Genomic DNA, 24649 nt, shown 5'->3' with positions numbered 1-24649 from the left:
GGAGACGCGGACCCGCCCTCTCGGCCCCAAGGCAGGCTTTTCATTGGTCAGGTGGCCTGTCCTTTGGGAAGAGCGGCGGGGCGGCCCGTCTAGTGGGCGGGGCCAGCGGGCAAGACCTGTCCATTTTTTCTTGCGCCAATTAATCGAAACGGATGGGCGGGCCGACGTTGAATTCCTATAGTTCATTGGATCTGGTAAGCCGCGCCCACACGGTGGCCTTGATTCGAAAGGAGGCGCGGTCAGCCGTAGCCCCACCCACCTGGTTAAATGGCCAGGCATTCGCTCTGCCTCTGCATAATGCCGGAGGAAGCGGGTGGGAGGCGAGGTCTTGGCTCCCACCCGGCGTTATCAGAGCCCTTTCCAAACGCGTGAGGTTGGGTAATTGCCGATTTGCATAAATTTTAAATAATTAGCATAGGTGGCATCCCCGCACCCGGACGAGAACAGCCCCTGAACTGTATTAATTCCAGCCCAGGAATGAAGAAGGGAAAAAGGGCGGAACTGCTGCAAAAGTCTGGCTTCAAAGGCGGAACTGCGGGCGTGCTTTACGGCTGAGAGGGCTCTTGCACGTGTTCCGTAGCCTGTTCGGAGGAGGAGGAGGAGGAGGAGGAGGAAAGGCGGCGGTTCCCGTGTTTGGCTGGACGTGGGGCGGGAGAGAGAGACTTTCGGTGGCTTCGCCCCCATGGCGGCTGTCGGAGAGGACGATCCCTCCGAGCGGGAGCTGATCCCGAGTGAGGAGGACGAGGTGGAAGAGGTGAGCTTCTCCAAGAAAAGATCCCTTGGTCCCTTCCGGCTTCAGCCATCGTTCCCGACCCTCTTCCTAATTCTGGAAGTTTGATTTCACGTAATCGTCCTCTGCACGGGATCAGCAAGCATGCATTCCCACGACCGGCGGCAGATGGCTTGCCTTTTCGTGCATTTAGTTGAGTTTAATTGGGAAGTTTTGCAACTGTAAGCACCTTGGATGCAATTAATGCGTTTTGAGTTTAAATGGGAAAGGCTCTGCAACTGTAGCGTGTTTGGAGAGGGGGGGGGAATGTCCTATTACATAGAAGTTAGAATGGCGCTTCCCTGTTGCAGTGTTTCTCAACCTTGACAATTTTAAGGCATGTGGACTTCAACTCCCAGAATTCTGGGAGTTGAAGTCCACATGCCGTAAAATTGTCAAGGTTGAGAAACACTGCCGGTTTTAAATACTCTTGACACCCTCTTCTGTGTTGTTTCTCTCTGTCATAGAATATATGTGGGGATATGCAAATTTTGTCATATTTATGTAGTGTATATTGGAGGTGGTGACCCTCTGAGAGCTGTATGCAAAGAAATTTTGTTTTAGCGTATGCCAATTAGTGTACATTTAAAGTGACAATAAAGTTATTCTATTTTGGCATAATTTGACTTCTCCTTCTCTTTCCTCTTTTCCATTCTTGTTTTGGATCTACAGTAAACGCTGGATTTGGAACAATTTATGAATCCGTTTGCTTTCCTAGCAGGTGTTTTTTTTTTCCCCTTGAGGTAGCCTGTTAATGTTAACTCCAGAAGAAGGAGGGGGGGGGGATGCTGATGTGCTATGGTCGGTGGGACACAACTTAGTGACTGAACAACAATGCACAACAAAAGCCTGTTGATGCAGAGATAATTTCCCACAGCTTGTTACCTTCATCTGGCTTTATGAGTTCTTGCTCATTGAGAGTCTTTGTTCCCCAGGTGGACCAGGAAGTGGCAGCCAAGAAGCACCAGCAACTGGTAGATGCCCTCACCGCCTTGGTTGGTGGGAAGCGGTAAGAGAGAAAGTCCTTGGTGGGGAGGAAGAATGAGAACAACCCATCCTCATAGGGTATCCTGTAATCTTTTTGCACTAACAAGTTGGATACTGTCATTCCTGCAGACGGCGAAAGGCTGAACGTACTGAGGCCAGCGCGCAGATTTCAGAATTCGATGTGGGCGGCGGAGGTGAGATTTTGTGGGATGGTTTCTCGCTGTTAAGACCATACAAGACCTTTTGATTATGTGCTATCAAGTCGTTTTTGACTCCTAGGGACTACGTGGTAAGATTTTCTCTGCAACCGTCTATTCCAGGGTTAGGCAACCTTGGTTCTTTTATGACTTGTGGACTTCAACTCCCAGAATTCCTGAGCCAGCCGTGCTGAGGGGAAAGGGAGAGGTTTCCAAGCTGAGCCATGGTGGCTCAGGAATTCTGGGAATTGAAGTCCACGAGTCATAAAAGAGCCAAGCTTGCCTACCCCTGCCCCAGGGTCATGCGATCACCTTATGTGATCTTCTGACAAGCAAAGTCAGTGGGGAAGGCAGATTCACTTAACAACCAACTGAACAACTGCAGTGACTCACTTAACAATTGGGGCAAGAGAAGTCCTAAAGTGGGGCAAAACTCACTTAACAATTGTTTTGCTGAACAAGAGAAATTTTGGGCTCAACTGTGGGTCATAAGCAGTTAAGGTAACTCCTCTGTGCTAAGTTAAAACTATTTTTGTGTTTCCAGTGCAAACTGCATTGGCCAGTTATGCGTAGAAGAAAAATGTGAACTTCAATATTCCCTCTATTCCAGACTCAGAAATGTCATTTTCTTCTGCAGGTGCCAGTGAGAAAGTCCAGCTCTCGGACCTGCTGCAACCGGTGTCTGCTGTGTCGGCTCTGCGCCCCATTCAGAAACAGCTGAAAAAAGCCCAGCAGAAAAAACCAACTGAAATTCCACTTAGCAAGGAGGAGACTGAGCAAGTAAGTTCAGAAGAAAGGATTGGAGAGTATTATTAGTTGGAGTATGTATCCTTGGTAGGAATTTGCATTTGCATTCTGCTTGAGAGTTTCAGCCATATATTCGTACGGGGAACTTCTAAAGCAGCGGTTCTCAGCCTGTGGGTCGGGACTCCATTTGGGGTCGAATGACCATTTCACGCGGGTCGCCAAACAACTCCGCCATTTTTTCCCCCTTTTCCTTAGCTGAATACTCTATTGCTCTTGAATAGAGTCCAATTCTATTGGCTTTCAAAAGCCAATAGGAATTGTCCAGGCTGTCTCTGCCCTGCTGAGCCCGCCAAAAGTCCCATCCTGCAAACGGTGCTGCACCAGTTGAGTAGTCCTCGACTTACGACCGGTTGAGTAGTCCTCGACTTACGACCGGTTGGGGGGGGTCGCGGCATTAAAAAGGTTGAGAACCACTGTTCTAAAGAGATATTTTTTTCTGTACGGTAGAAATTGCCACCACGTTTAAACAGATTAGATCCTCTCTTGCTGCTTTCTCAAAAGCCTTTCTAGACTAGCATTGGCACTGAATTGTGACTGTCCTTCCCATTGCATCATTTATTTATCTCGTGTTTGAAGACCAACCAAATAATTAAAATGCAGAATTTAAAAAAAAGGCAATCAAGAGCCCTTGGTCTGTAAAGTGCTATCGGAAATGAGTTTCTGTAATTGATAACTATCTCCTTAATGCATGGGTAGGCAACCTTGGTTCTTTTATGACTCGTGGAATTCTGGGAGTTGAAGTCCACGATTCATAAAAGAGCCAAGGTTGCCTACCCCTGCAACGGGATGTTTTGAAAATTGGGGCTGATGGTGATCCGGTTTCTCTGCAGGTGGTGAGGGAAGCAGCTTTCGCTCAGACAGCCGAAGCGCTGAACAAATGGGAACCCGTCGTGAAGCAGAATCGACGGGCTGAGCAACTGGTCTTCCCGCTGCAGCAGGAGAGTGTGAACATTATGCCCATCGAGGAAGTGATATCAAGTTGGCAGGTCAGTGTTATCTGGACTCTATGGTAGTTAAAGTTGGCCTGGTCTAGCTGCAGCAGTGTGCTACTCTCTGAAATATATAGGTTGTGCTGTATGGACCATTTGCCATGCTTTTCCTAGCCCATGATCCAGCCAATTAGAGAGGCTGGCGGCTCTATTCACACAGGATGTTGTAGTGATTGTGCTTCTTCTTTCTTCTTCATTCTTTCTTTTTCTTCAAGTCAAGTTGACTCCAGGCAAGTACCTGGAAAAGTCCCTGCATTTGTGGGGCAACGTTTTGGAAATGGCTTGTTCTTGCCTTCTGCCAGAGACAGAATGACCAGCTCACAGTCACCCATGTAGCTTCCATGTCTACGCCAAGACTAGAACTCCCAATCGCCTGGTTTTTAATCACAGAATGTTTTACCACTTGGCTGGATTTTCCCATCCTCCTAATCCATAGATGCGGCCATGTTGCCAAAGTGCCCGAAGTTCAGTTGCATGAGTGTGTGTGTGTGTGTGTGTGTGAGAGAGAGAGAGAGAGAGAGAGAAACCATTGACACTTCAAATCCAGTTCATAAGTAGCCCCAAGGTACATGTTCAACTTTGAACAGTCGCAAGTCAAGGCCTATATTTGTAATATTTTGATTATCTCCAACTTTATTAATTTCAGTCAGTTTAAGGCAGGGATGTCAAACTGCCTGCCTGTGGGCCAGTTTCATCATACTGAAGCCGCGCCCACCCCAATGCCATCAATGCAAAAAGAGTTGCGACACGTCACATGATGTGGCAAGTTTGATACCCGTGATTTAAGGGAACAGATGTATTTCTTCATCACTCAAGTCATCTCCCAGTGCATCCTGATCCTACTTTAAGCTAATTTTAAACCATCAAGATGGTCCCCACCATTCTGCCTTCAACAATAGCAGCCACCTTGCTGGTTTCATCAACCTCCCTCAAACCTAGCCTGAACTTACGTGGTTTATGTCCTACACGCCCGTTTTGCAGGCACGGACCCCCTTGGAGCAAGAAATCTTCAGTCTTCTCCACAAAGCTCAGCAGCCAGTGAAGGATCCACTTTTGACCCCACAGGAAAAAGTCTCCTTGAAGGCCATGAGCCTGGAAGAGGTAAATCTTGACTTCACCAAGCCCATTCCATTCTTTACCTTGCCTGCTCTGTCATGCTTGACTCTACTGTGACCTAACGAAACCTCCAGCCAGCTGTTCTTTGCTTCTTCCATGTATTCCAGGCTAAGCTGCGCAGAATGGAGCTCCAGAGAGCCCGGGCCATACAGTCTTATTATGAAGCAAAAGCCCGACGGGAACGGAAAATTAAGAGTAAAAAGTAAGCAGTGTTGGAATGCCACAGATGGGAATGTGTTATAATGTAAGAAACAGGTGCTTCCCTTGAATGGGGTGGGTAAAGGTGAAGGTTTCCCCTGCCCAGTCATTTCCGATCTTGGGGGGGGGGCAGTGCTCATTTCCATTTCTTAGCCGAAGGAGCCAGCGTTGTCTGGAAGATATTTCCACGTGGCCAGCATGAGTACACGCCGAGCAGATGGAACACTCTTATCTTCTCACCAAAGTGATACCTATTTGTCTACTCGCATTGGCAGGCTTTCGAGCTGCTAAGTGGGAAGTAGCTGAGGCAAGGAACGGGAGCTCGCCCCATCGCATAGTGCTCAGGACTCAAACCTGGGCTATCAGCTTGCCAGCTGACAAGCTCAGTATCTTTAATCCCTGAACCACTGAATGGGTAAATCATGGGCAATTGTGTTCTCCCTCCCCTTTTCCCAAGGTTTGGGAAGGATTGGAACACGTGACTCACTCATTTAACTGAGCACGAGTTGAGTGCAAAAATCTAGGGTGGGGTAGGGAACCTTGGCTCTTTTAGGACTCATGGATTTCAACTCCCAGAATTCCTGAGCCAGCATGGCTCAGCTTGGAAATCTCTCCCTTTCCCTTCAGCGTGGTTGGATCAGGAATTCTGGGAGTTGAAGTCCACAAGTCATAAAAGAGCCAAGGTTGCCTACCCCTGATATAGGGCCTAAATAGGGTAGAAATCCAGAGATTCCTCAGCAGTGGAAGAGATCCTTGACTTAGGACCAACCATTTAGCAACTATTCAGTTATGGTGCATTTCCTCCCAAAGGAACTTAAGACCTGGTTCCAGTGGCCAGGACCCATGATCACATTTCTGGTGCTTGGACATCCGGCCTGCATTTATGATTGTTTCAGCATCCCACAGCCACACAATGGTTTTGTAGGCTCCGTTACTGTTGTAAGTTGAAGACTTACCTGTATGATGGGAGATGTACTATGAAAACATCTGGAGGATGAGCGGTTCCTAGCTCTTCTCCAGTGCTTTGTTCTCTTGGCTTGCCTTGCCTTCCTTGAATCCAGAAGTAGCTGCAACTCTTTTTTTTCAGAAGCTGGGTGATCACATTCATGGCCTTTCTCTCCTTCTCGCCCCAAGGTTTCACAAAATGCTTAGGAAGGGGAAGAGTCGGAAGGTGCTGCAGGAGTTTGAGACGCTGCGGAAATGCAATCCCGAGGCTGCCCTGGAGCAGCTGGAGAAGATTGAAAAAGCACGGATTGAGGTGAGGCTAGTCTTTTTCCAAATAAAACTGAAATGAGGCCTCTGAAATGCCGGCATTCTTGCTTTGGGGGACACCAGCTCTCCGTTGTATTGACAGTTCTGTCTTTCTTTCTACAGGAGAGGATGAGCCTCAAACACCAGAATAAGGGCAGGTGGGCCAAGTCAACTGTCCTTATGGCCAAGTATGACCTCCAGGTGAGAGAGCATTGGAGAAGCCTCCTCCTTACCATCTTAAGTTGTTAAGCTGTGGTGGCGCAGTAGTTAGACTGCAGTATTGCAAGCTAATTCTGCCAACTGTCAGCAGTTTGACTCTCACTGGCTCAAGGTTGACTTCTATGCTGCCGAGGCTGGAAAAATGAGGACCGAGGTTGTTGGGGGAGCAAGATGCTGACTCTGTAAACCACTTAAAGAGAGCTATAAAGCACTGTGAAGTGGTATATAAGTCTAAGTGCTATAGCTATGAAATGGAGTTAGTCCCAATATTTCTACATTCATCAGAAAAGAGGTGAAAACCCCATTCTAAAGGAGAAATTGTCTAAGGAAGAGTAATTATGCGCACTGGTTCATTCATTAATGTCTACTTTTCGCAAGAATTTCTGACTTCGAAGGTTTTAGGAAGAGCAGATGCCAAAAGTAGCTTCTCTCTAAGTTTTATTGTTTTAACATCTCATCCCTAGTAGATACCGGGACGAAAACGTGCTTTATAAATTACAAGTTGGCCCAGCTAGGATATTGGCCTCCTACAGAACTTGTGTTTTTGCTTCTTGTTCTTTTTTTGTTCCTGGCTTTGATTGGTGATCTCTAAAGATTTAGATAAAAATAAGTCAAAGTGAGACCCATCTTGCGTTCATCGACTTATATTTTTGGCTGCTACATGGTGATTTATACCTTGGTTTCCCAGGCTAGGCAAGCAATGCAAGAGCAGCTGGCTCAGAACAAAGAACTAACCAAGAAGGTCTGTCCTGCCTCAGAAAGCGAAGAGGAAGACATAGGTGACAGCCCTGAAGCACAGAAGGATCTTGTTCCAGAGGTTGTCAATGAGAGGCATATGGATTTCAGCAACCCCTGGATGTTAGGAAAAGGTCCTGCAGAATCCAAGGAAAAGCCAAATCTTCCAGTAGAAGACAGCGGAGAGAGTGAGGGAGAAGGAGAAGAACCAGTCATGGCCAGCGAGAAGGATCTGTCTCAAGGTTCTGATGGACCATGGCAGAGCCTAAAATGTCAGCGAGGCAGTGCTGGCCTTCCAGGTGAGCTGCCAAAGTATCCAGAGAAGCTTTAATCATAGCTGGGGGGGGTCCTTTATTTCAGGAGTCTCCAAAGTTGATAACTTTAAAGACTTGTGGACCTCAACTCCCAGAATTCCTCAGCCAGCCATGCACCGTCAACTTATAACCGGGCTGGAGAATCTATTGGCCTGCAGATATTGGTGAACTAAAGTTGTTATCGTGGGTGAGGATGACAACTAGGAACCTTTCCCTTCACTGATACTTGTGCACTCTTTGGCTTGGTTTGCATACTGTATAACCCACCCCCTAGTGTACCTGCACAACGTGAGCCAATTGGGTTGCTACATAGAACCATTAATCCAGTGGTTCTCAACCTTTTTAATGCCGCGACCCCCAACTGGTCGTAAGTCGAGGGCTACTCAACTGGTGCAGCACCGTTTGCAGAATGGGACTTTTGGCGGGCTCAGCAGGGCAGAGACAGCCTGGACAATTCCTATTGGCTTTTGAAAGCCAATAGAATTAGACTCTATTCAAGAGAGTCTATTCTATTGGCTTTCAAAAGCCAATAGAATAAAAGGGAGTAGCACAGCTAAGGAAAAGGGGGGGAAAATGGCGGACTGCCTTGTTTGGCGACCCCCGTGAAATGGTCGTTCGACCCCAAATGGGGTCCTGACCCACAGGTTGAGAACCACTGCATTAATCAGATATATGCTGGCTCTGTAAACCGCTTAGGGCGGCAAAGCAGTAGGAAGCTGTATATAAATCTAAGTGCTATGGCTATTTTGACTGACTTGGCATGACGCAATAGGCTCTAATGTAGTTGGCTAGTCTGGGTGTTTGAGTGTTTGCACATCCACATAATGTATTTGTGTCAGCCTTGTGAGGTAGCCCAGACAAGAAGCACACCCAGATGAAGTATGTCTGCACTATTGCAAAAGGTTACCTTAACAGAATCTTGCAGGTCTGGAAGTATACTTCTCCCCTCACCTTTACAGCCTGAGAAACTAGGGGGGGTCCCTTCTGAGATGCTTATTACACCCCCATTCCTTCTGTGGGCTCAGCTGCCTCTTATCTGACTATCGTAGTCTTTCCTTCTGTCTCCCAAGGTCATTCCTACGTGTCATTGGGAACCATGCCGGATGCACCCAAGCCAGAGAATCAGGATGATTTTGGCTAATTAGGGGGGTGTCTGCTATGCAAACACAGGCAATTCCCATTTTATCCTAGCATGTGTGAACCTATCTGAAATGGAGCTTTGCTTTAGTCCACCCTGGCTCTTCTCCTATCACGCACACTATCTTGATTCTGGCGCAGAACCTGGCAAAGAGGAGGTCCCACCGGATGCTCCGCCGAGCCCCCCCTCAGGGGAGCAGCCCTTCCTGAGTGAGAAGCTGAAACGGGTCCGCACCCTGGAGGAGCTGGAGGGCCTGGAGCCGGAAGACGCTCCACAAGAAGACGAGATGCTGCAACCCAAAGAGACCCAGTCCTCCCAGTCAGTGGGAGCCGAGTCCCTGCTACATCCCCAGATCAGCAAGTCCAAGAAATCAGCCAAGCAACAGAGACTGATTGATCTCAAGGCGGTCCTCGCGGGAACACCACGTGTCACACAGTGCCCGCTCGTGCCCGCTGCTGTGCAGGATGAGGTGAGCGCCATCGGGGAAGGAGGGTGAGGTATTCGGATAGAGGGCAGGAAGAAGAAGCACCCCTTTGGTAGATTATTTTCCAATCAAGAAGAATATTTGTAGCTCAGGGCTGAAATGAGGGGTCCTTGGTGCTCTCTGAACTTGGTGGATTTCTTGTCAACGTTTCATGACCCAAACTAGGTAACCTCGTCTGTGCTCATTGGAGAGCATTGATGATGTGACCTGGTTTGGGTCGTGAAACGTCTGCAAGAAAACCACCAACCTCAGAGAGCACCAAGGACCCCACAGTCCTCCTCCTCCATTCCATAAATCACATTCCCTTCTAACACTGGTGATGTTACTTAGTTGGGTAATGAAATGTCTGCAAGCTTAGCACCCTATAGTCCTTCTCCTATATCCTCCTCCTTCCTCCATTCCATGAATCACATTCCCTTCTAACACTGGTGATGTTCCCTAGTTGGGTAATGAAATGTCTGCAAGCTTAGCACCCTATAGTCCTTCTCCTATCTCCTCCTCCATCCTCCATTCCATAAATCACATTCCCTTCTAACACTGGTGATGTTACCTCGTTTGGGTCATGAAACATCTGCAAGAAAACCACCGAGCTCAGAGAGCACTGCTCATATTATTTTCCTGACTCTGAAAGGGCGATAACAGCTCCTCCATGTGAGCTTGCTCCTTTCACTCATTTAAATGTTGAGTCCAGGTCACGTTGACCCAAATTAGAAAGACAAGACAGGTCATAACCCGGCAGCTCCTGTGGGCTTCTTTCATGCATGCGCGAGTGGAAGCTACGCATCTATTCTTGAGCTGCTCACGTTTCTCAAGTTTCTTCTCGCTGTGGAACAGTAGTACAGGGGTCTTCAAACGTGGCCCTTTTATGACTTGTGGACTTCAACTCCCAGAATTCCTCAGCCAGCCATGCTGGCTGAGGAATTCTTGGAGTTGAAGTCCACAAGTCATAAAAGGGCCACGTTTGAAGACCCCTGCTCTAGATGAGGGAAGAAAGGAGAGGAGAAAAGAAAAGAGTAAAGGAGAGGAGAAGGAAGTAGGAAGGTTGGAGGAGAAGAGGAGAAGTGGGGAGAAAGGGGAGGAGAGTGAAGGAAAAAGAAGAGGAGAGGAAGAAGAGGGAAGTAGGGAAGAGAAGAAAGGGAGAAAGAAGGTAGAGAAGGAGGAGTGTGGATACAGCGAAAGGGGAAATGGGCGAGCAACACCAAAAGTCATGGGTATGTATTTATGTCATTTTATTAAAAGTATCTTATATATGAATGTAAAAAGAATGTATGTTAACATCTGATAAATATCACGATATATGTAGGGGGGAGAGTTTGGAAAAATAAAAAATAAAAAATTATTATAAACAAAAAAAAAAGACCCCTGCTCTAGTATGAGGTGCATTCAGGACAGCTGAAAGCACAGCTACCTGGGAGTTGCATGGAGCCACTTTGGGTTGGTGATGAAAACACCTGACTCAAAATCAAGAGACGGTGAGTTTTAATCTAACCTCCTAGCCCCACCTCTGACAGTGAAGCCAGCTGAGTGACCTTGGGCCAGTCACTCTCTCCCTGCTTTAGGAAGGCGGAGGCAAGGGCAAACTACTTTGGAAATCCTGCCAAGAAAACTGCAGGGATTAATCCTGACATTCCAAGGAGCTGGTGTTCATTCAGAGGCACCGAAGGAAGGAAGGAAAGTGTAGGAATCTGGGCTGGTCCTCAGAATAAAACCAGGTAAACCATTGCCCCCAAGATGAATTAGCGCATGCTTTTTAACATTTATTTTTTAGGCATCGGGAGAGACAAGTTCCAAAGCCACTGTTAGGTCCTGCATTCCACACCGTTTTATCTCCTTTTAGGGTCCAGCAAGATCTTTTAAGTGAGTTCTGAGCTTCCCGTAACGCAATCCTTGACCTTTTTTAAGAATTCGCATTTAAAATAGCTCGGAGCGCCACGGTTATCCTCTTCATCTGCCACTGTGCCTGTTGACTGAAAACCCATTAGGTCCTTCCTCACCAGAGCCTGTTTTTATTTCCTTGGGCAGCTGGAGTCCGCCGTGAGCCAGCGGCAGATGATCCAAGAGGCTTTTGCCAGCGACAACGTCCTCGATGACTTCCTGAAAGAGAAGCGAGCAGCTGAAGAAGGCAGCAAACCCAAAGCCATTGACCTGGTGCTTCCCGGATGGGGCGAATGGGGAGGCGTGGGGCTGCAGCCAAGCAAAAAAAAGAGGAAAAGGTACTTTGGGGGATGAGGATGGACGGCTGGCAAGGCCTCTGCCCTGTTCTCTGCTCAATCTCTTGCTTCTCTTAACAATTAACCAGTGGAACAGCTTGCCTCCAGAAGCTGTGGGTGCTCATCAAAGGAGTTTTTTAAGAGACTAGAGCAGTGGTTCTCAACCTGTGGGTCGGGACCCCATTTGGGGTCGAACGACCATTTCACGGGGGACGCCAAACAAGGCTGTCCGCCATTTTTTCCCCCTTTTCCTTAGCTGTGCTACTCCCTTTTATTCTATTGGCTTTTGAAAGCCAATAGAACAGACTCTCTTGAATAGAGTCTACTTCTATTGGCTTTCAAAAGCCAATAGGAATTGTCCAGGCTGTCTCTGCCCTGCTGAGCCCGCCAAAAGTCCCATTCTGCAAACGGTGCTGCACCAGTTGAGTAGTCCTCGACTTACAACCGGTTGAGTAGTCCTCGACTTACGACCGGTTGGGGGTCGCGGCATTAAAAAGGTTAAGAACCACTGGACTAGACAGCCATTTGGTATAGGATTCCCTGCTTGAGCAGAGGGTTAGCAGACTAGAAGACCTCCAAAATCCCTTCCAACTCTTGTTATTTTATTAGGTTCCTTATCAAGCCAGCACCTGGACCTCCGAGGAAAGACCGGCACCTGCCCCACGTCCTGCTGAACGAACAACGGAATATTTTAACCGCAGCTCATCAGGTGAGATCAACATTCCTTTTCAGGATGGTTCTTCCCGGTAAATTTTGTGCATTGAATTGGATTTGTTGATTGATTGATGCACCTCTCTCCCGACACAGGCTCCCATTTAAAAGCAAGCCGGAATTGGCAGGTCAACAACACAGAGCTAAGCAGACAGATTCACAAACCACGCTAGCTCCAAATCGAATAAAACCACACATTTGCTGGTTTTACACAAAGCACTTAATTTGGCTTTTGAGCTAACCTGTTTTCTAGGTTCAACCAATACAATGAATTGTGAAAGAATGGAATGGCCCAAGTTGAACCAACATGAAAAGCTACCAATAATATAACCACATTTAGAATAAGAGTGCCATTACTCCATTTTTAACCTGGTTTAAATGAATTGGGCATGCTCAACCAGTGGTATGCAAGGGACAGGAATGGCACCTATGATATGCTGACATAAAATCCGTAGAAATCCAATATTATAGGAAAAAATACATTTAAAAGCTTTTTTTTATTTCTGAGAATCTTATGTAATTTCCAAAAATCATACTGAAGATTGCATGGGTGAGTGTTTTGAAATATTGCAAGATTCTGATCATTATTTTTATTTTTTTTAAGATTTTGGCTGTGCAACTACCTGAAACTATTTCCAAATCTTAATAGCCTGTATAAATGAGGCCATTATTTTATATCTAAAAACTTAGATTCGTGACCTATGTTGCTGAGTCCATGTTTTACCAATTGTGATGAACTTGGAAAAATAAATGAAGCCACTAAGTTTAACAATAATCACTAACTCAGAAGGCAGATAGGCCTCTTCTGCCTTTTCTGATGTTGCGCTGGCTTGAATGAGCCCTGGTGGCTTAGTGGTTAAAGTGTAGTATTGCAGGCTCACTCTGCCCACAGCCTGGACTTCGAACCTGATGGGGCTAGTATACAAGTCTAATGCAGATTGCTAGCGCAGATTCAGACAATAGGATGCTCTGCTTTTCAATCTTTCCTTTCGGGGCTGACACTGATTCTATCAGCCTTCCCAGATAGACCAGCTAGGAAACATAACCAGATAAATTAATTCTATTTTTTATCGCAAAGCTACATTAAGATAATCGTGTAAGTCTGAAATGACACCGTTTCTTTTGCAGCCTGAGAGTCTCTTGCCCCACCCGCTATCCAGGTGGCGACCATGCTGTCTAGCCTCTCCCTGGACAGCATCTGTGCCTCCCATCTCCCAGGGTCTTTCTCACCTATCATGACGGATCCCTTTCTTCCCACAGGTAAACCAGCTCCCATTCCCCTTTGAGAACAGCCAACAATTTGAACGCAGCATCCAAGTGCCGGTGGGCTCCACTTGGAACACGCAACGGGCTTTTCAACAGCTGACAGCCCCACGGGTCATCACTCAGCCCGGCCAGATCATTCATCCCATCACGGCAGAAGATACCAACCTGATCCACCAGAAGGACAGGTCAACAGCCACGGCTGGACAGAAACCAGATTTGGAGTTAGCCCTCCCTCTCCGCCAGCCTCGTCCCCGCCATATCCCAAAGAAGAAAGGCCGGTAGGAGTGAATTTGTGCTTATTCAACCATGGGCACATTGACATCTTGTTGGCACTGTCCGGAACTGGACATTGCCCTTCTTTGAGGCTCATCCTATGTATATGAGGATCATATATACCAGGGGTAGGCAACCTTGGCTCTTTTATGACTCGTGGACTTCAACTCCCAGAATTCCTGAGCCAGCCATGCTGAGAAGAAAGGGAGAGGTTTCCATGCTGAGCCATGCTGGCTTTGGAATTCTGGGAGTTAAAGTCCACGAGTCATAAAAGAGCCAAGGTGGCCTACCCCTGATATATACCAAGGCTATGCCTGCTGAAATGGAAGGTATAACTGCTTTCTTTCAAATGATTTGGTTTTATTCCATACCCCTCACCCACACCTCCCCTTTTAAGAAAAATGCTAAAGAAGCTAGTTAAAACTCTTTCAACTCGTCCCTTCTTGATGAGTGAGCTACCTCGGGGGACAAACAGTCCTATAACCACGAGCCTCTTGCAGGCACCCTAATAAAGTCTGAAACATGCCTTAGATCAGTGGTTCTCAACCTTTTTAATGCCGCGACCCCCAACTGGTCATAAGTCGAGGACTACTCAACTGGTGCAGCACCGTTTGCAGAATGGGACTTTTGGCGGGCTCAGCAGGGCAGAGACAGCCTGGACAATGCCTATTGGCTTTTGAAAGCCAATAGAATTAAACTCTATTCAAGCGAGTCTATTCTATTGGCTTTCAAAAGCCAGTAGAATAAAAGGGAGTAGTACAGCTAAGGAAGAGGGGGGGAAATGGTGGACTGCGTTGTTTGGCGACCCCCGTGAAATGGTCGTTCAACCCCAAATGGGGTCCCGACCCACAGGTTGAGAACCACTGCCTTAGATCTTACAGAAGGCTAATGCACCCTTTTCGCCAGTAAAAAACCTCAGCCCTTCTCAGAATAATTCAGTTAATTCTTCCTTTTGGGGGGGGGGGGGTTTAAGGTACAAGCATCCCAACTCTGTCTGAAAAAAAAAAGACAAATTTTTACTCAACTGCCAGTTTGAGACATCTGTACTATTGTTCATAATTCCATTGTCCTTAAGAAAGACAGAAAAGAAAAATGTAATGCACAAACACACCAAAAGCAAAAAATGCAGTTTAGTTGGAAGAAGAGAAGGGGAAAACACAGGAAGTTTTCTTGCAGAAACCCAGGTCTTTTATAGCAGGTATCCAACAAATAGAGAAATGACCAGAAACGGCCAACTAATAAACGGATCTGTGTATTTTTGGAAAATGTCCTATTTTTCTTTATTCTTTCTAATGCAGGACTGTGTTTTTGTACCAAGGGTGAATCTGCGATTGCGTTTTCTTTCCTCCTAATTTTCTCAACAAGATGCAAAAAAAAGAACAACGAACACCCTTCAAAATTTGCAGGCGTAACTTTAAAAATTGGGGTGTGGGTTTTTTTTTTTTTTTTGGCCAGAGTTTGTGTTCCTAGACATCAAAAATAAATTAGGCTGCTTGCTTAGATGAGTTGTCTTCTAAAGTTGTCACTATTCCCCTGCTTGGTTATCTTCTTGATCCACAATTCAACATTGTGAGAACCGTTTGTTTTTCTAAGTTTCCAGTCCTTATGACTGAAAAGATGATTTAGGTAAGGCTGATTTTTCAGATGCTTAGGAAGGTGAGTGGATAAGACTGCAGAACGTTTTTAGGAATCCGCAGGCAATGTTGTCGTCTCTTTCGATGCTTCTCGGTGACAGGAAGAGGATAAATTTTGCAAACAAAACAGTTGCATATAAATTGACTGTGTTGCATCATTTTATACGTATTGCTCCATCAAAATAACATATTTTGGTTAAAGTCTATTAGCTTCAAGGATGGTTAAATAGACAGGTGGTCCTGCCTCCATGGGGGGCAGGAAAGCATTTCCTCCATTTCTCCCTGTTTTCCCCCCATTTTGAAGAACATTGGCGAAAGATATTAAGCCAATGCTAAGCACATCAAAAAGAACACCTCTGTGGACAAGGATGCTAAAAATGGATTCAAAGTAAACCATAAAACCACCTTCGAGCAAATGAAATACTATCGGGTGTTTCTAACCGGGTATCCTAAATGAGTCACAGGTGAACCCCACAGAGGTGTGGGGCTTAATTCTGCCTTCCTCCACCCCAAGGGGTGGGTTTACAATACTCATAATGCCCAGCAAACATTGCTAGCTGAAGGTAAGATTAGACAAAAACCTCCACAAGTAAATCAGGTTGTAAAATTTGTGCCAGACTTTCATTGTATTTATTTTCCACCTGTGAGAAAGCTCCGAATACAAGGAATCCTGGACTTACAACCATTCTTTTCGTGCCGAAGTTACAACGGTGCTAGAAAAGTGACTGACAACCGTTTTTCAGACTTAACGATCGTTTTTCAGATTTATGACCGTTGCAGCACACTCACCCACGGTCGCGTGATCAAAATTCAGACGCTTGACAACTGACTCGTGTTTATGACGGTCGCAGTGTCCTGAGATCCGGTGATTCCCCTTTAGTGATCTTCTGACAAGCAAAATCAAAGGAGAAGCCAAATTAAGAACTCTTGTTACTAATTTAACAACTGCAGTGATTCCATTAACGACTTGGCAAGGAAGGTTGCGCAACGGAACAAAACTCAAGTTAACTTTTGTCTCAGCTTAGCAAGGGAAATTTTGGGTTCCACTGCGATTGTAAATGGAGGAGTGCTTGTCTTTGCCAAATACACTGGACGCTTGCTTCCCAATGCTATTTTTCACATCACTTACGAATCCTAAAGGAAGCACATCCATGGATAATGAATCCACAAGGCAGAAACACGGGTTCAAATGCTCGACTTGTGCATTGGATAGAGCAGTGGCTCTCAACCTTTTTAATGCCGCGACTCCCCAACCGGTCGTAAGTCAAGGACTACTCAACTGGTGCAGCACCATTTGCAGAATGGGACTTTTGGCAGGCTCAGCAGGGCAGAGAGAGCCTGGACAATTCCTATTGGCTTTGGAAAGCCAATAGAATTAGACTCTATTCAAGAGAGTCTATTCTATTGGCTTTCAAAAGCCAGAATAAAAGGGAGTAGCACAGCTAAGGAAAAGGGGAAAAAATGGCGGGCTCAGCAGGGCAGAGACAGCCTGGACAATTCCTATTGGCTTTTGAAAGCCAATAGAATTAGACTCTATTCAAGAGAGTCTATTCTATTGGCTTTCAAAAGCCAATAGAATCAAAGGGAGTAGCACAGCTAAGGAAAAGGGGGGGGGGAAATGGCGGACTGCCTTGTTTGGCAACCCCCGTGAGATGGTCGTTCGACCCCAAATGGGGTCCCGACCCACAGGTTGAGAACTACTGGGATAGAGCCTGGAGAAGGTCTTAGGATTAACCCTTGTTCCTGGTCAGGATTGGATTAGTACAGGGGTCTCCAACCCCTGATCCGTGGACCGGTACTGGGCTGCAGCATGCCAGCAACTGGTCCACACAAACAAGCAAAGCCCCATCTTCAGGATGCAGGCAGCACACAAAACCATGCACCCTCCAGTCCGCGGAAAAACCTCTCTGCATGGAACTGGTCCCTGGTGCCCCAAAAATTGATGGCCTCTGGATTAGTAGATGGTGAAAAAGAAGCTCTAAGTACCGCTGCCTGAATGTCCCTGTTGAACATCACTGGATAAGCGAGTGACATCTTAAACTAGGTTGAAAGGTAGGTGGCTAGCTTGTGGCTTCGTCTGACACAGCATCTTGTGCCACCACAGCCAGGGAGCTCACTTCTGATTAAATGGACCACCAGTACATCTTTGACCACAAATGGACCACAGGTACCAGCCTGGGCTTTGAGGTGATCACCACAAAGCCCATGCTGGGTTTTGTGCGGTCGTCCTCCACTTAACAACCACAATTGGGACTGGGATTTCCATTGTGAGTCATTGCAGTCATACTGTGTGTTTTGCTTAACAACTGTCGTAAAATTATGTCTAATTTTACAACAGTTGTGTGGGGTTGGTTTTTTTTTTTTTTTTTTTTGCTGGAAACTGGCCAAAAAGGTAAGAAATCGCAATTCTGTGGCCTCGGCACGCTGCAAGCTGGTTGCCAAGCACCCAAATTGTGATCAACTGACTGGTATAAACAGTCAGGTGTGAAGTGCAGGTTATAGATCACATTTTCCAAAATGGTCGTTAAGTCGAGAACTGCCCATATGCTAGAGGCAAGTGGGTTTGTCCCTTAATTTCCCCCCTCCCAACCCTTTTATTTTGGGGTTTAGTTAAATAAGTGCATTACTTTTTCGGGGTGGGATTGTCATAGCCACTCGCCTTATGCAGTTGTGTCTCCTCTCTGCCATCCTTCCTAACAGGTTTAAACGGGTGATTTAAATCTGTAGCCAGATTGCAAGTGATCCTTGACTCCAATGTCTCATCCCCCCTCTCTGCCCCCCCCCTTCTAAATCTGTTCAGACCTCTGATAAATCTACTGCAGCCGGCTACTCAAAAGCCTGATGACTACACTGCCTCTCCCCCCCCCCCATTTGTCTCATCCACCAGGAATTATCTCGACTGAAAAACGGACGTTGACCTAATTGCTTACATCTCACCCAGATCCATTTGGGGCAGTCCATCTCTTCCTCCCTCTCTTCTCTCTCTCTCTCTCTCTCTCCATCTCTTCCTCCCTCTCTTCTCTCTCTCTCCCGGGTCTCTGCCTTCACACGTGCATTCTCAGCCAGCCAAGCGGCCTCTTGGCTGCTGCAAAGGGAGGGGGTGTGTGAAACCCGTGTTCTGGACACCAGCTTTGCAACGCGCGGGCAGGGCAGTGGTGGTAATGGTGATAAAAGTGACCATTCCGAAGACCCACCCCCCCCCTCTCTCTCTCTCCCCCTTGCCCCACTGGGAGGTAAGAAAGCTGTTGCGAATTCAGCTCTCCCCCCCCCGTCTCCCCAAACCTCCCCTCCCCCGGTTCTTCCTGTCTTCAGGCCTTCATCGATTATACACGTGTCTGGGGGCGAAAGGGCTTCCAACGTGCACGTGCACGCGCGGATCGCCAGGGCTCGGCACCCACACGCGGGGAGAAGGAAGGTTTCCACCCGCCGGGTGGGCTTAGCCCTCGCTCGGGGTGATCCCCGGAGCGTCTGAAGCTCGGTGCGGCCACTTCCGGAATGAGGCTGTCGGAAGCGAGGAACTCGCAACAGCCCTCGTGCGTCGAGCAGGCTCGGCCTGGGTGGGGAGCCGAACACGCGTCGCTTTCCTCCCAGGCCGGTCCGGCTCCTTTAGCGGCATTGGCGGCGTCTCCAGCAGGTCGAGCGAGCCGCCCGCCTTTGGACTGCGGCGGCCTCTCTCTTGTCCTGCGAGCGGATGTCGAACGTGTGAACCCAACCTCGGTCTCTAACTAGGGTCAAACTCCGGAGTGGGGGGGGGCAAAATGCTCATTTGGCGATGAGTGTCCCAAATCGGGACGGTCGACGTGTGTGAAACGCCTGTGTTTTCCAATGATGATTATGCGTGGCTGGCTGCTTTGAATTGCTGGAGCAGGGTGGGATATAAATATTCATGCGTATGTAAATAAATCAGCTAATAAATAAATGAAAACTGAGGAAGCAGATGGAAGGGTTTGAGATTTTTTTTTTTTTTTTTAGAGCTGCATCGGAAGAGATCTTACTGTCTCTTTAAACTCGTCCGTGGTTGTGTGAACTGAAAAAAAGATGTTAGAACTGCTTGTGCACTTGGTAGATCTTCCTTACCTGCCTAGACAGATACAGGTTGTCTGGAAGGTGTGGGAGGAGGCAAGTAATAAATAAAAGCAAGGGCTGAGTACTTCTGGCCTTTTGTCATATTGGGGTGTTGTGTGCTGGCACTGCCCCACTTCAACCAGCAAGGTGTTCCCTGGAGAAAATATTTTGTCTGGACTCTACCATCTACCTGTTTTCTAACTACTTTGCAAAATGTTTCCAAGCATTACAAAAAAAAAAGCCTCTTAAGAAAATGGCTTTGGAGTTGCTGTTGTTAAAAAAAAAATAAGTTGTTGCTGCTTCAGAAGAAGAAACATACATGCCTAACACATGCTTATTTCTTATGACCACGAGGAAAAATAATTCTGTCTGCAACATATTTAGAGGCTAGTCCAGATATAACACCAAATCATCCTTGTTGGTATAAAGGTCTGGACCTGGAAATTATTAATGAGAGAATCTGGAAGTTTCACTCTGGATAAATTAGCCTTCCCCCACCCCACCCCCCAAAAAATTGTGCCTGCTTGAAGAAGGACAGTGAATGCTCAAGTTAGGGATATTAACATCCTTGGACCTTATTTCCTGTGCCTCTGATGGCTTAAGAACATGATGGCTTTCTAATAACTTGACGCCTTTCCCGTTTGCAGCCAAAATAGCCATGGATGGCAGCCATCTTCCCAGGTAATCTGGAAACACTATTTAAGTCTTTCTAACGACTTTCTTTAATCTGTTTCCTCCTGAAGTGTTGGTCTCACTTTCCAACATTCTCCAGTTCAAGGTCTGTGACAATTAAGGAAGGTGATAACTACGGCCAGACACACGTGAGTGGCCATTGGCTAGAGAAGACAGTTTGAACTGAATTGAATTGAGGTGAATTGAATTGAATACTTGATTAGACACACCAGGAATTTGTCTCCCGTACAAAAGCACTCTGTGCATGCAAAGCAACAGAATAATAATAATAATAATTGATCATTGCACAGTCAGCCAGATGTTCAGATTGGCTTTGGTATTTTTATCTACCTATGGAGCCCTCACCAAGGACCTGAGATAGGCAGATGTGGATGTTTGATAGTATTACAGATCTCGTCACAGGATGGAAGCTGTTCCCAGTAAGGCTGCCTTTTGCAATTGACTGGTGGAAAATTTGTCAATGCCAATGGTGTTCAAGTGGTGCTCCAGTTGTATTATTATTATTATTATTATTATTATTATTATTATTATTATTATTATTATTATTATTATTATTATTATTATTATGGATCATCGCACAGTCAGCCAGATGTTCAGACTGGATTTGGTATTTTGTCTGCCTATCGAGTCCTTACCCAGGACCTGGGATAGGCAGATGTGTTGTTGTTGTTGTTGTTGTTGTTGTTATTATCAGGGCTTTTTTTCTCATAGAACGCCCAGAACAGAGTTCCGGCACCTTTTTTGGATGAAACCTTGTAGGGTAGGTAAGGCGGGTTGTATGACGTGTGAGTTCTGGCACCTTTTTTTTTTTTTTAGAAAAAAAGCACTGATTATTATTATTCATTAGACATGAACCTCACAATATTTATTATCATCATCATCATCATTATTATTATTTTACTTCATTACAAACCAAAGATATCCTTGGTCATGATTTCTGACTCCAAAAACCATATGTAAAATCTTCCCAATCTTCCCTTAGGCTAAAATAATTGAGAGTCATCCACAATCTGAAGAAGATTGAATACAGACTTTCCAACCGTGAGATTCTTAGCCTGGAGCAGGGGCCATAATTCCAGCCATTATAGGCCAGATGATTTTGGCAAGTAGTGCTTTGAAGAAGGAATAGTCCTATCAGAGTCCAGATTCTTCTTTCTTAACTTCTTCATGAGCATATGAGGTTCTAGCCACATTAATCTTCTCCAGCTTGGTATGTTGGCCAAGAGGATAATATGTAGGAACTTTTTTTTGTGGGCCAAATCACTCAGAAAGCTCCATACTCAGATAGGGATCTGAAGATGCATCTCCCTGACCCCAAGCCCAGCATCTTAATCACTAAACTGTATTGGCTCTACAGACCTACGCTGCAAGGAGGGCTGGTTGCTTCTTCTGATCTTGCCTTTATTACTTCCTCAACTGGAATGCAATGCAGCCCACAATGGATAACTGGTCTTGTAGGGTTCAGCCTTCAAAAGAGGAGCACGATGCAACTTGCATTTTAGGATAAATTTCTCTGACCTTTAGGGGAACATAAGATGAATTCTTCTCTAGACAAGATGGGCAGCACATAAATCTAATAAATATATTCAATAAGGCAAGCATTTTTGCAGAAAAGTTATCTTCCGCAATATACTTTTTAATAGACTCCTGAGAGCCATCTGTGGATTATGGTTTGTCTCTGGAGTTTCCTGCATTGGACGGACAGGCTGTGATACTTACAAGATCGCCTTGGATAGAGATTCTACAGAATTGATCTGCCTTCCATAATTTTATTAGATCATGTTGCATGATAATCATGCCTGCTAGTGAGGCTACAGAAATATTTAAAAAGCAAGGTGTTTTGAGCTGTTTAAATGTAATGTTCCTTTTCCTTTTTGGTATTTGTCTTCTCAAAACTTCTGCCAGGACTGGTTCACACAGCACATAGCTAGCTTCAGTGGGGGAAAGCAACCTCGGTTTATAAAACTCTTCCTTTTTAAAAATATACTTTGCATGAAAGTAGTCATAATCATACCCAAATTCAGGACTCACCTGCTAAATGAATTTTGCCCATTTTGCAGATGTGATACAAAGCTAAATGGCTTATCAAAACTACAGAATGGATCATTCTGAGGCCAGATTACATTTTGTGGGTCTTAAGGAGCTGAAATTCAACAGTTGCTGTTTTTAACAACGGCAACACTTTCAAGACAACACCAGTTGAATTTCTCTCTCTGGCCACAGCTAAAGGCCCAGCACTCTGACCTTCTCCTGGGAGAACAGTTGAAAATATATATTGTGGTCCCTTAATAGACAGAAGGTGTCTTTGCATAGGTTCTCAACAACCCTGTTTAGTTATAACCCCGATTACGCTGATCAACTCACCTTGGCCAAGGCTGTGCACCTTGCTGTGTGAATGAGTTTATTAATCTTCTGTGCCTAGTTGATGCTGTTTATGTGGCACTTGGAAAATCAGTCAGATTTTCTCAATTAGTGCATACTCTTGCAGGTAGGCAGGATGCTCACCTGCAGAATCACCTGCAAGAAGCAAGAATGGGCAGTCTTGAACCCTTAGGTCCCAAGTGGCCTACGAGCAGATTGCTCGAAGTCCCCATGCTAATTGCAGAATCTTTCTGCAAGTCATCTATTCAGCTATCCGGCATCTTTCCGTTCCTTAATACCTGCTGTGTTGAAGATATCAAAGGAACATTAGGTGCCAAGTGTCCAAAAGAGGGGGAGGGAAAGGAGATGTGAAGGATAAAGGAGGTTTGAATCCATTTGACTCCAGCTTCACCCACGGCTCATGGATGCAGAGGTGTGCCCCCTCCCCATAATTCATCCAGGAAGGAATGGCCTGAACCGGACAAGGTTGCCCCCTTTAAGAATTGGCAATGTGTAATAGCTGTAATTGGCAATGTGTGAAGCCCCTTTTCTACGCTAGGGACATCCCTTGTTGTGTGGTGATTATGAAAGTTTGCAGAATGGTGGTTGTGGGTGGCCATGATTTGATTGTTGGAGTGCCAAGCAGCCCAAGAATGTTCTCCTATATCTCAAAAGGCGGCTTGGCCAAGGAGATGCTGACACAGGGAAGACAACCTGGAAAAGGTGACTGTAACTACCCTGGTTCCCTTTTGGGTGCCACCAGAGTGTGTGTGTGTGGGGGGGGAAGTTTCGTTTTTAAAAGGCCTTTCCTTCACAGAGATTTCAACTTCTGACGGTAATAGCTCGTCCTTCCGGACTTGTCACCTCGCGTTCCTCCGAGAATGACTTCCCACGGCATTGGGTCTTCAAAGTAGCCTTTCACTCCGCCCTCCCGCCTCCCCCTTTAATCTTGGTGTGTGTGTGTGTGTGTGTGTGTGGTGGGGGGGAAGGGAGTAAAAGTAAAATGAGGGAATTTCTGTTTTTCAATCTGCATTTCCAAAGGCGAGGCGACCTGGGGGGCAGTGGACCAAGCTTTCTGCCCTGGAGCCTAGCTGAGCCCAAAATCCCCGGCCAAGAAGGGAGGCGTCCCGGTCGGGGACGATGGGCGCGGTAGTCCAACGCGTCTTCAAAAGAGCACCGGCTGGGCGGAAGGCCAGCTGGAAGCGCTCCTCTGCCCGGGGGGGGGGGCAGGAAAGATTTGCCGTCTCCACGCGCTTCCTTCTTCTTCTTCTTCTTCTTCTTCTTCTTCTTCTTCTTCTTCTTCTTCTTCTTCTTCTTCTTCTTCTTCTTCTTCTTCTTCTTCTTCTTCTCCTTCTCCTCCTCCTCCTCCTCTTCCTCCCCTTCCCCTCCCGGAGCGGTGTAACTTGAGAACTAGCGCCTTGGATTCCCTTCTTCTCTGCCCGGCCGTCCTTTTGTTCTCTGCCTTGGGCTCCAGGAGCGGCAGGCTAACCGGGCGCCCCCTCCCCCGGGCTCGGGAGAACTTCGCAGGCTGGCCGGGCGACCCTCGGGGGGGCGGAGAGAGCCCCGGCCAGCTCGGCGCCTCCAGCGAGCGCCGGAGCCGGCCGGCCGGGCAGCCCAGCCCAGCCCAGCCTCCCTGGTGGCAGCTGCCCCCGCGGCTCTTCCCGGCCGGGGAGGGAGGGGTGGACGTCCAAGATCCCGCGGCTCCCCCGCCGCGCCTCCCCCCCCGCGCCCTCCTTTCACACGTTGCCTCGGTCCGCAGACCCCTCCCCGGCCGTCGTCCCCCGATCTCCCACAATCCTTTCTCCGAAAGCCAATCGCGCGGAGCTTGCTTGCGTACAGGCTGCCCGAAACTCCGCCTCCTTCCCGCTTCGTGCTCCGAGCCTTCTCCCGTCCAGGATGCCGCGGAGCCCGGCGGAGCTCGCCCGGGGGGCGCGTTCCCATGTCACCGGCGGGCTAGCCTGAGGACACGTGTCGGCCCCTCGCTCGCCCTGCGCCCGCGCCAGGTAAGCCCCGCTCGCCCGCCTTGCCCGCTTTGCCCGCCCGCCTGCCTGCTCCGCGGGCATCGGCTGGGCTGCGGACCCTCCTCGGCGTCATCCCGAGCAAGCCCAGGCAACTTTACGGGGTCTGGGGCGGAGGGCGGGGGGGTGTAGGAAAAGTTTCCGGGCACCGGGGGCGCAAGGCAGAGCCGAGCGATCCACCCCCTCTTGTCCCGCGTCGCGCTAAGCCGGGGTT

At 47.2% G+C, this 24649-nt stretch overlaps 2 protein-coding genes across 3 annotated transcripts in view; both read left to right on the top strand.

Annotated features, from left to right (window-relative positions):
* The first annotated feature begins 296 nt into the window (after nt 1-296).
* Nucleotides 297-18216, top strand: UTP14A (UTP14A small subunit processome component). Of its 2 annotated transcripts, none has more exons than XM_039331005.1 (15): nt 297-754; nt 1705-1778; nt 1886-1950; nt 2591-2733; nt 3591-3746; nt 4731-4850; nt 4973-5067; nt 6198-6321; nt 6438-6515; nt 7222-7567; nt 8861-9189; nt 11227-11417; nt 12024-12123; nt 13386-13669; nt 18186-18216. In XM_039331005.1, exons 1-15 carry the CDS (start codon nt 683-685, stop codon nt 18199-18201), a joined length of 2193 nt encoding a protein of 730 aa, XP_039186939.1. In that variant the 5' UTR covers nt 297-682; the 3' UTR covers nt 18202-18216. The 2 variants fall into 2 exon arrangements, with proteins under 2 accessions (XP_039186939.1, XP_039186929.1); XM_039330995.1 differs by lacking the exon at nt 18186-18216 and adding an exon at nt 14963-15139.
* A 6073-nt stretch (nt 18217-24289) lies between these two features.
* Nucleotides 24290-24649, top strand: part of BCORL1 (BCL6 corepressor like 1) — a 45628-nt gene continuing 45268 nt past the window's right edge. Inside the window, exon 1 of the mRNA XM_039330943.1 lies at nt 24290-24420. The gene's annotated coding sequence lies outside the window, so the exon portion shown is untranslated. The remainder of the gene's footprint in view (nt 24421-24649) is intronic.

The sequence above is a fragment of the Crotalus tigris genome, unplaced genomic scaffold (assembly GCF_016545835.1).
Source record: "Crotalus tigris isolate CLP2741 ecotype Arizona unplaced genomic scaffold, ASM1654583v1 scf7180000017622.5263843, whole genome shotgun sequence".
In the NCBI taxonomy this organism is placed as follows: Eukaryota; Metazoa; Chordata; class Lepidosauria; order Squamata; family Viperidae; genus Crotalus; species Crotalus tigris.
Note: the sequence above shows the minus strand (reverse complement) of the source record. Positions and strands in the feature narration are given on the sequence as shown.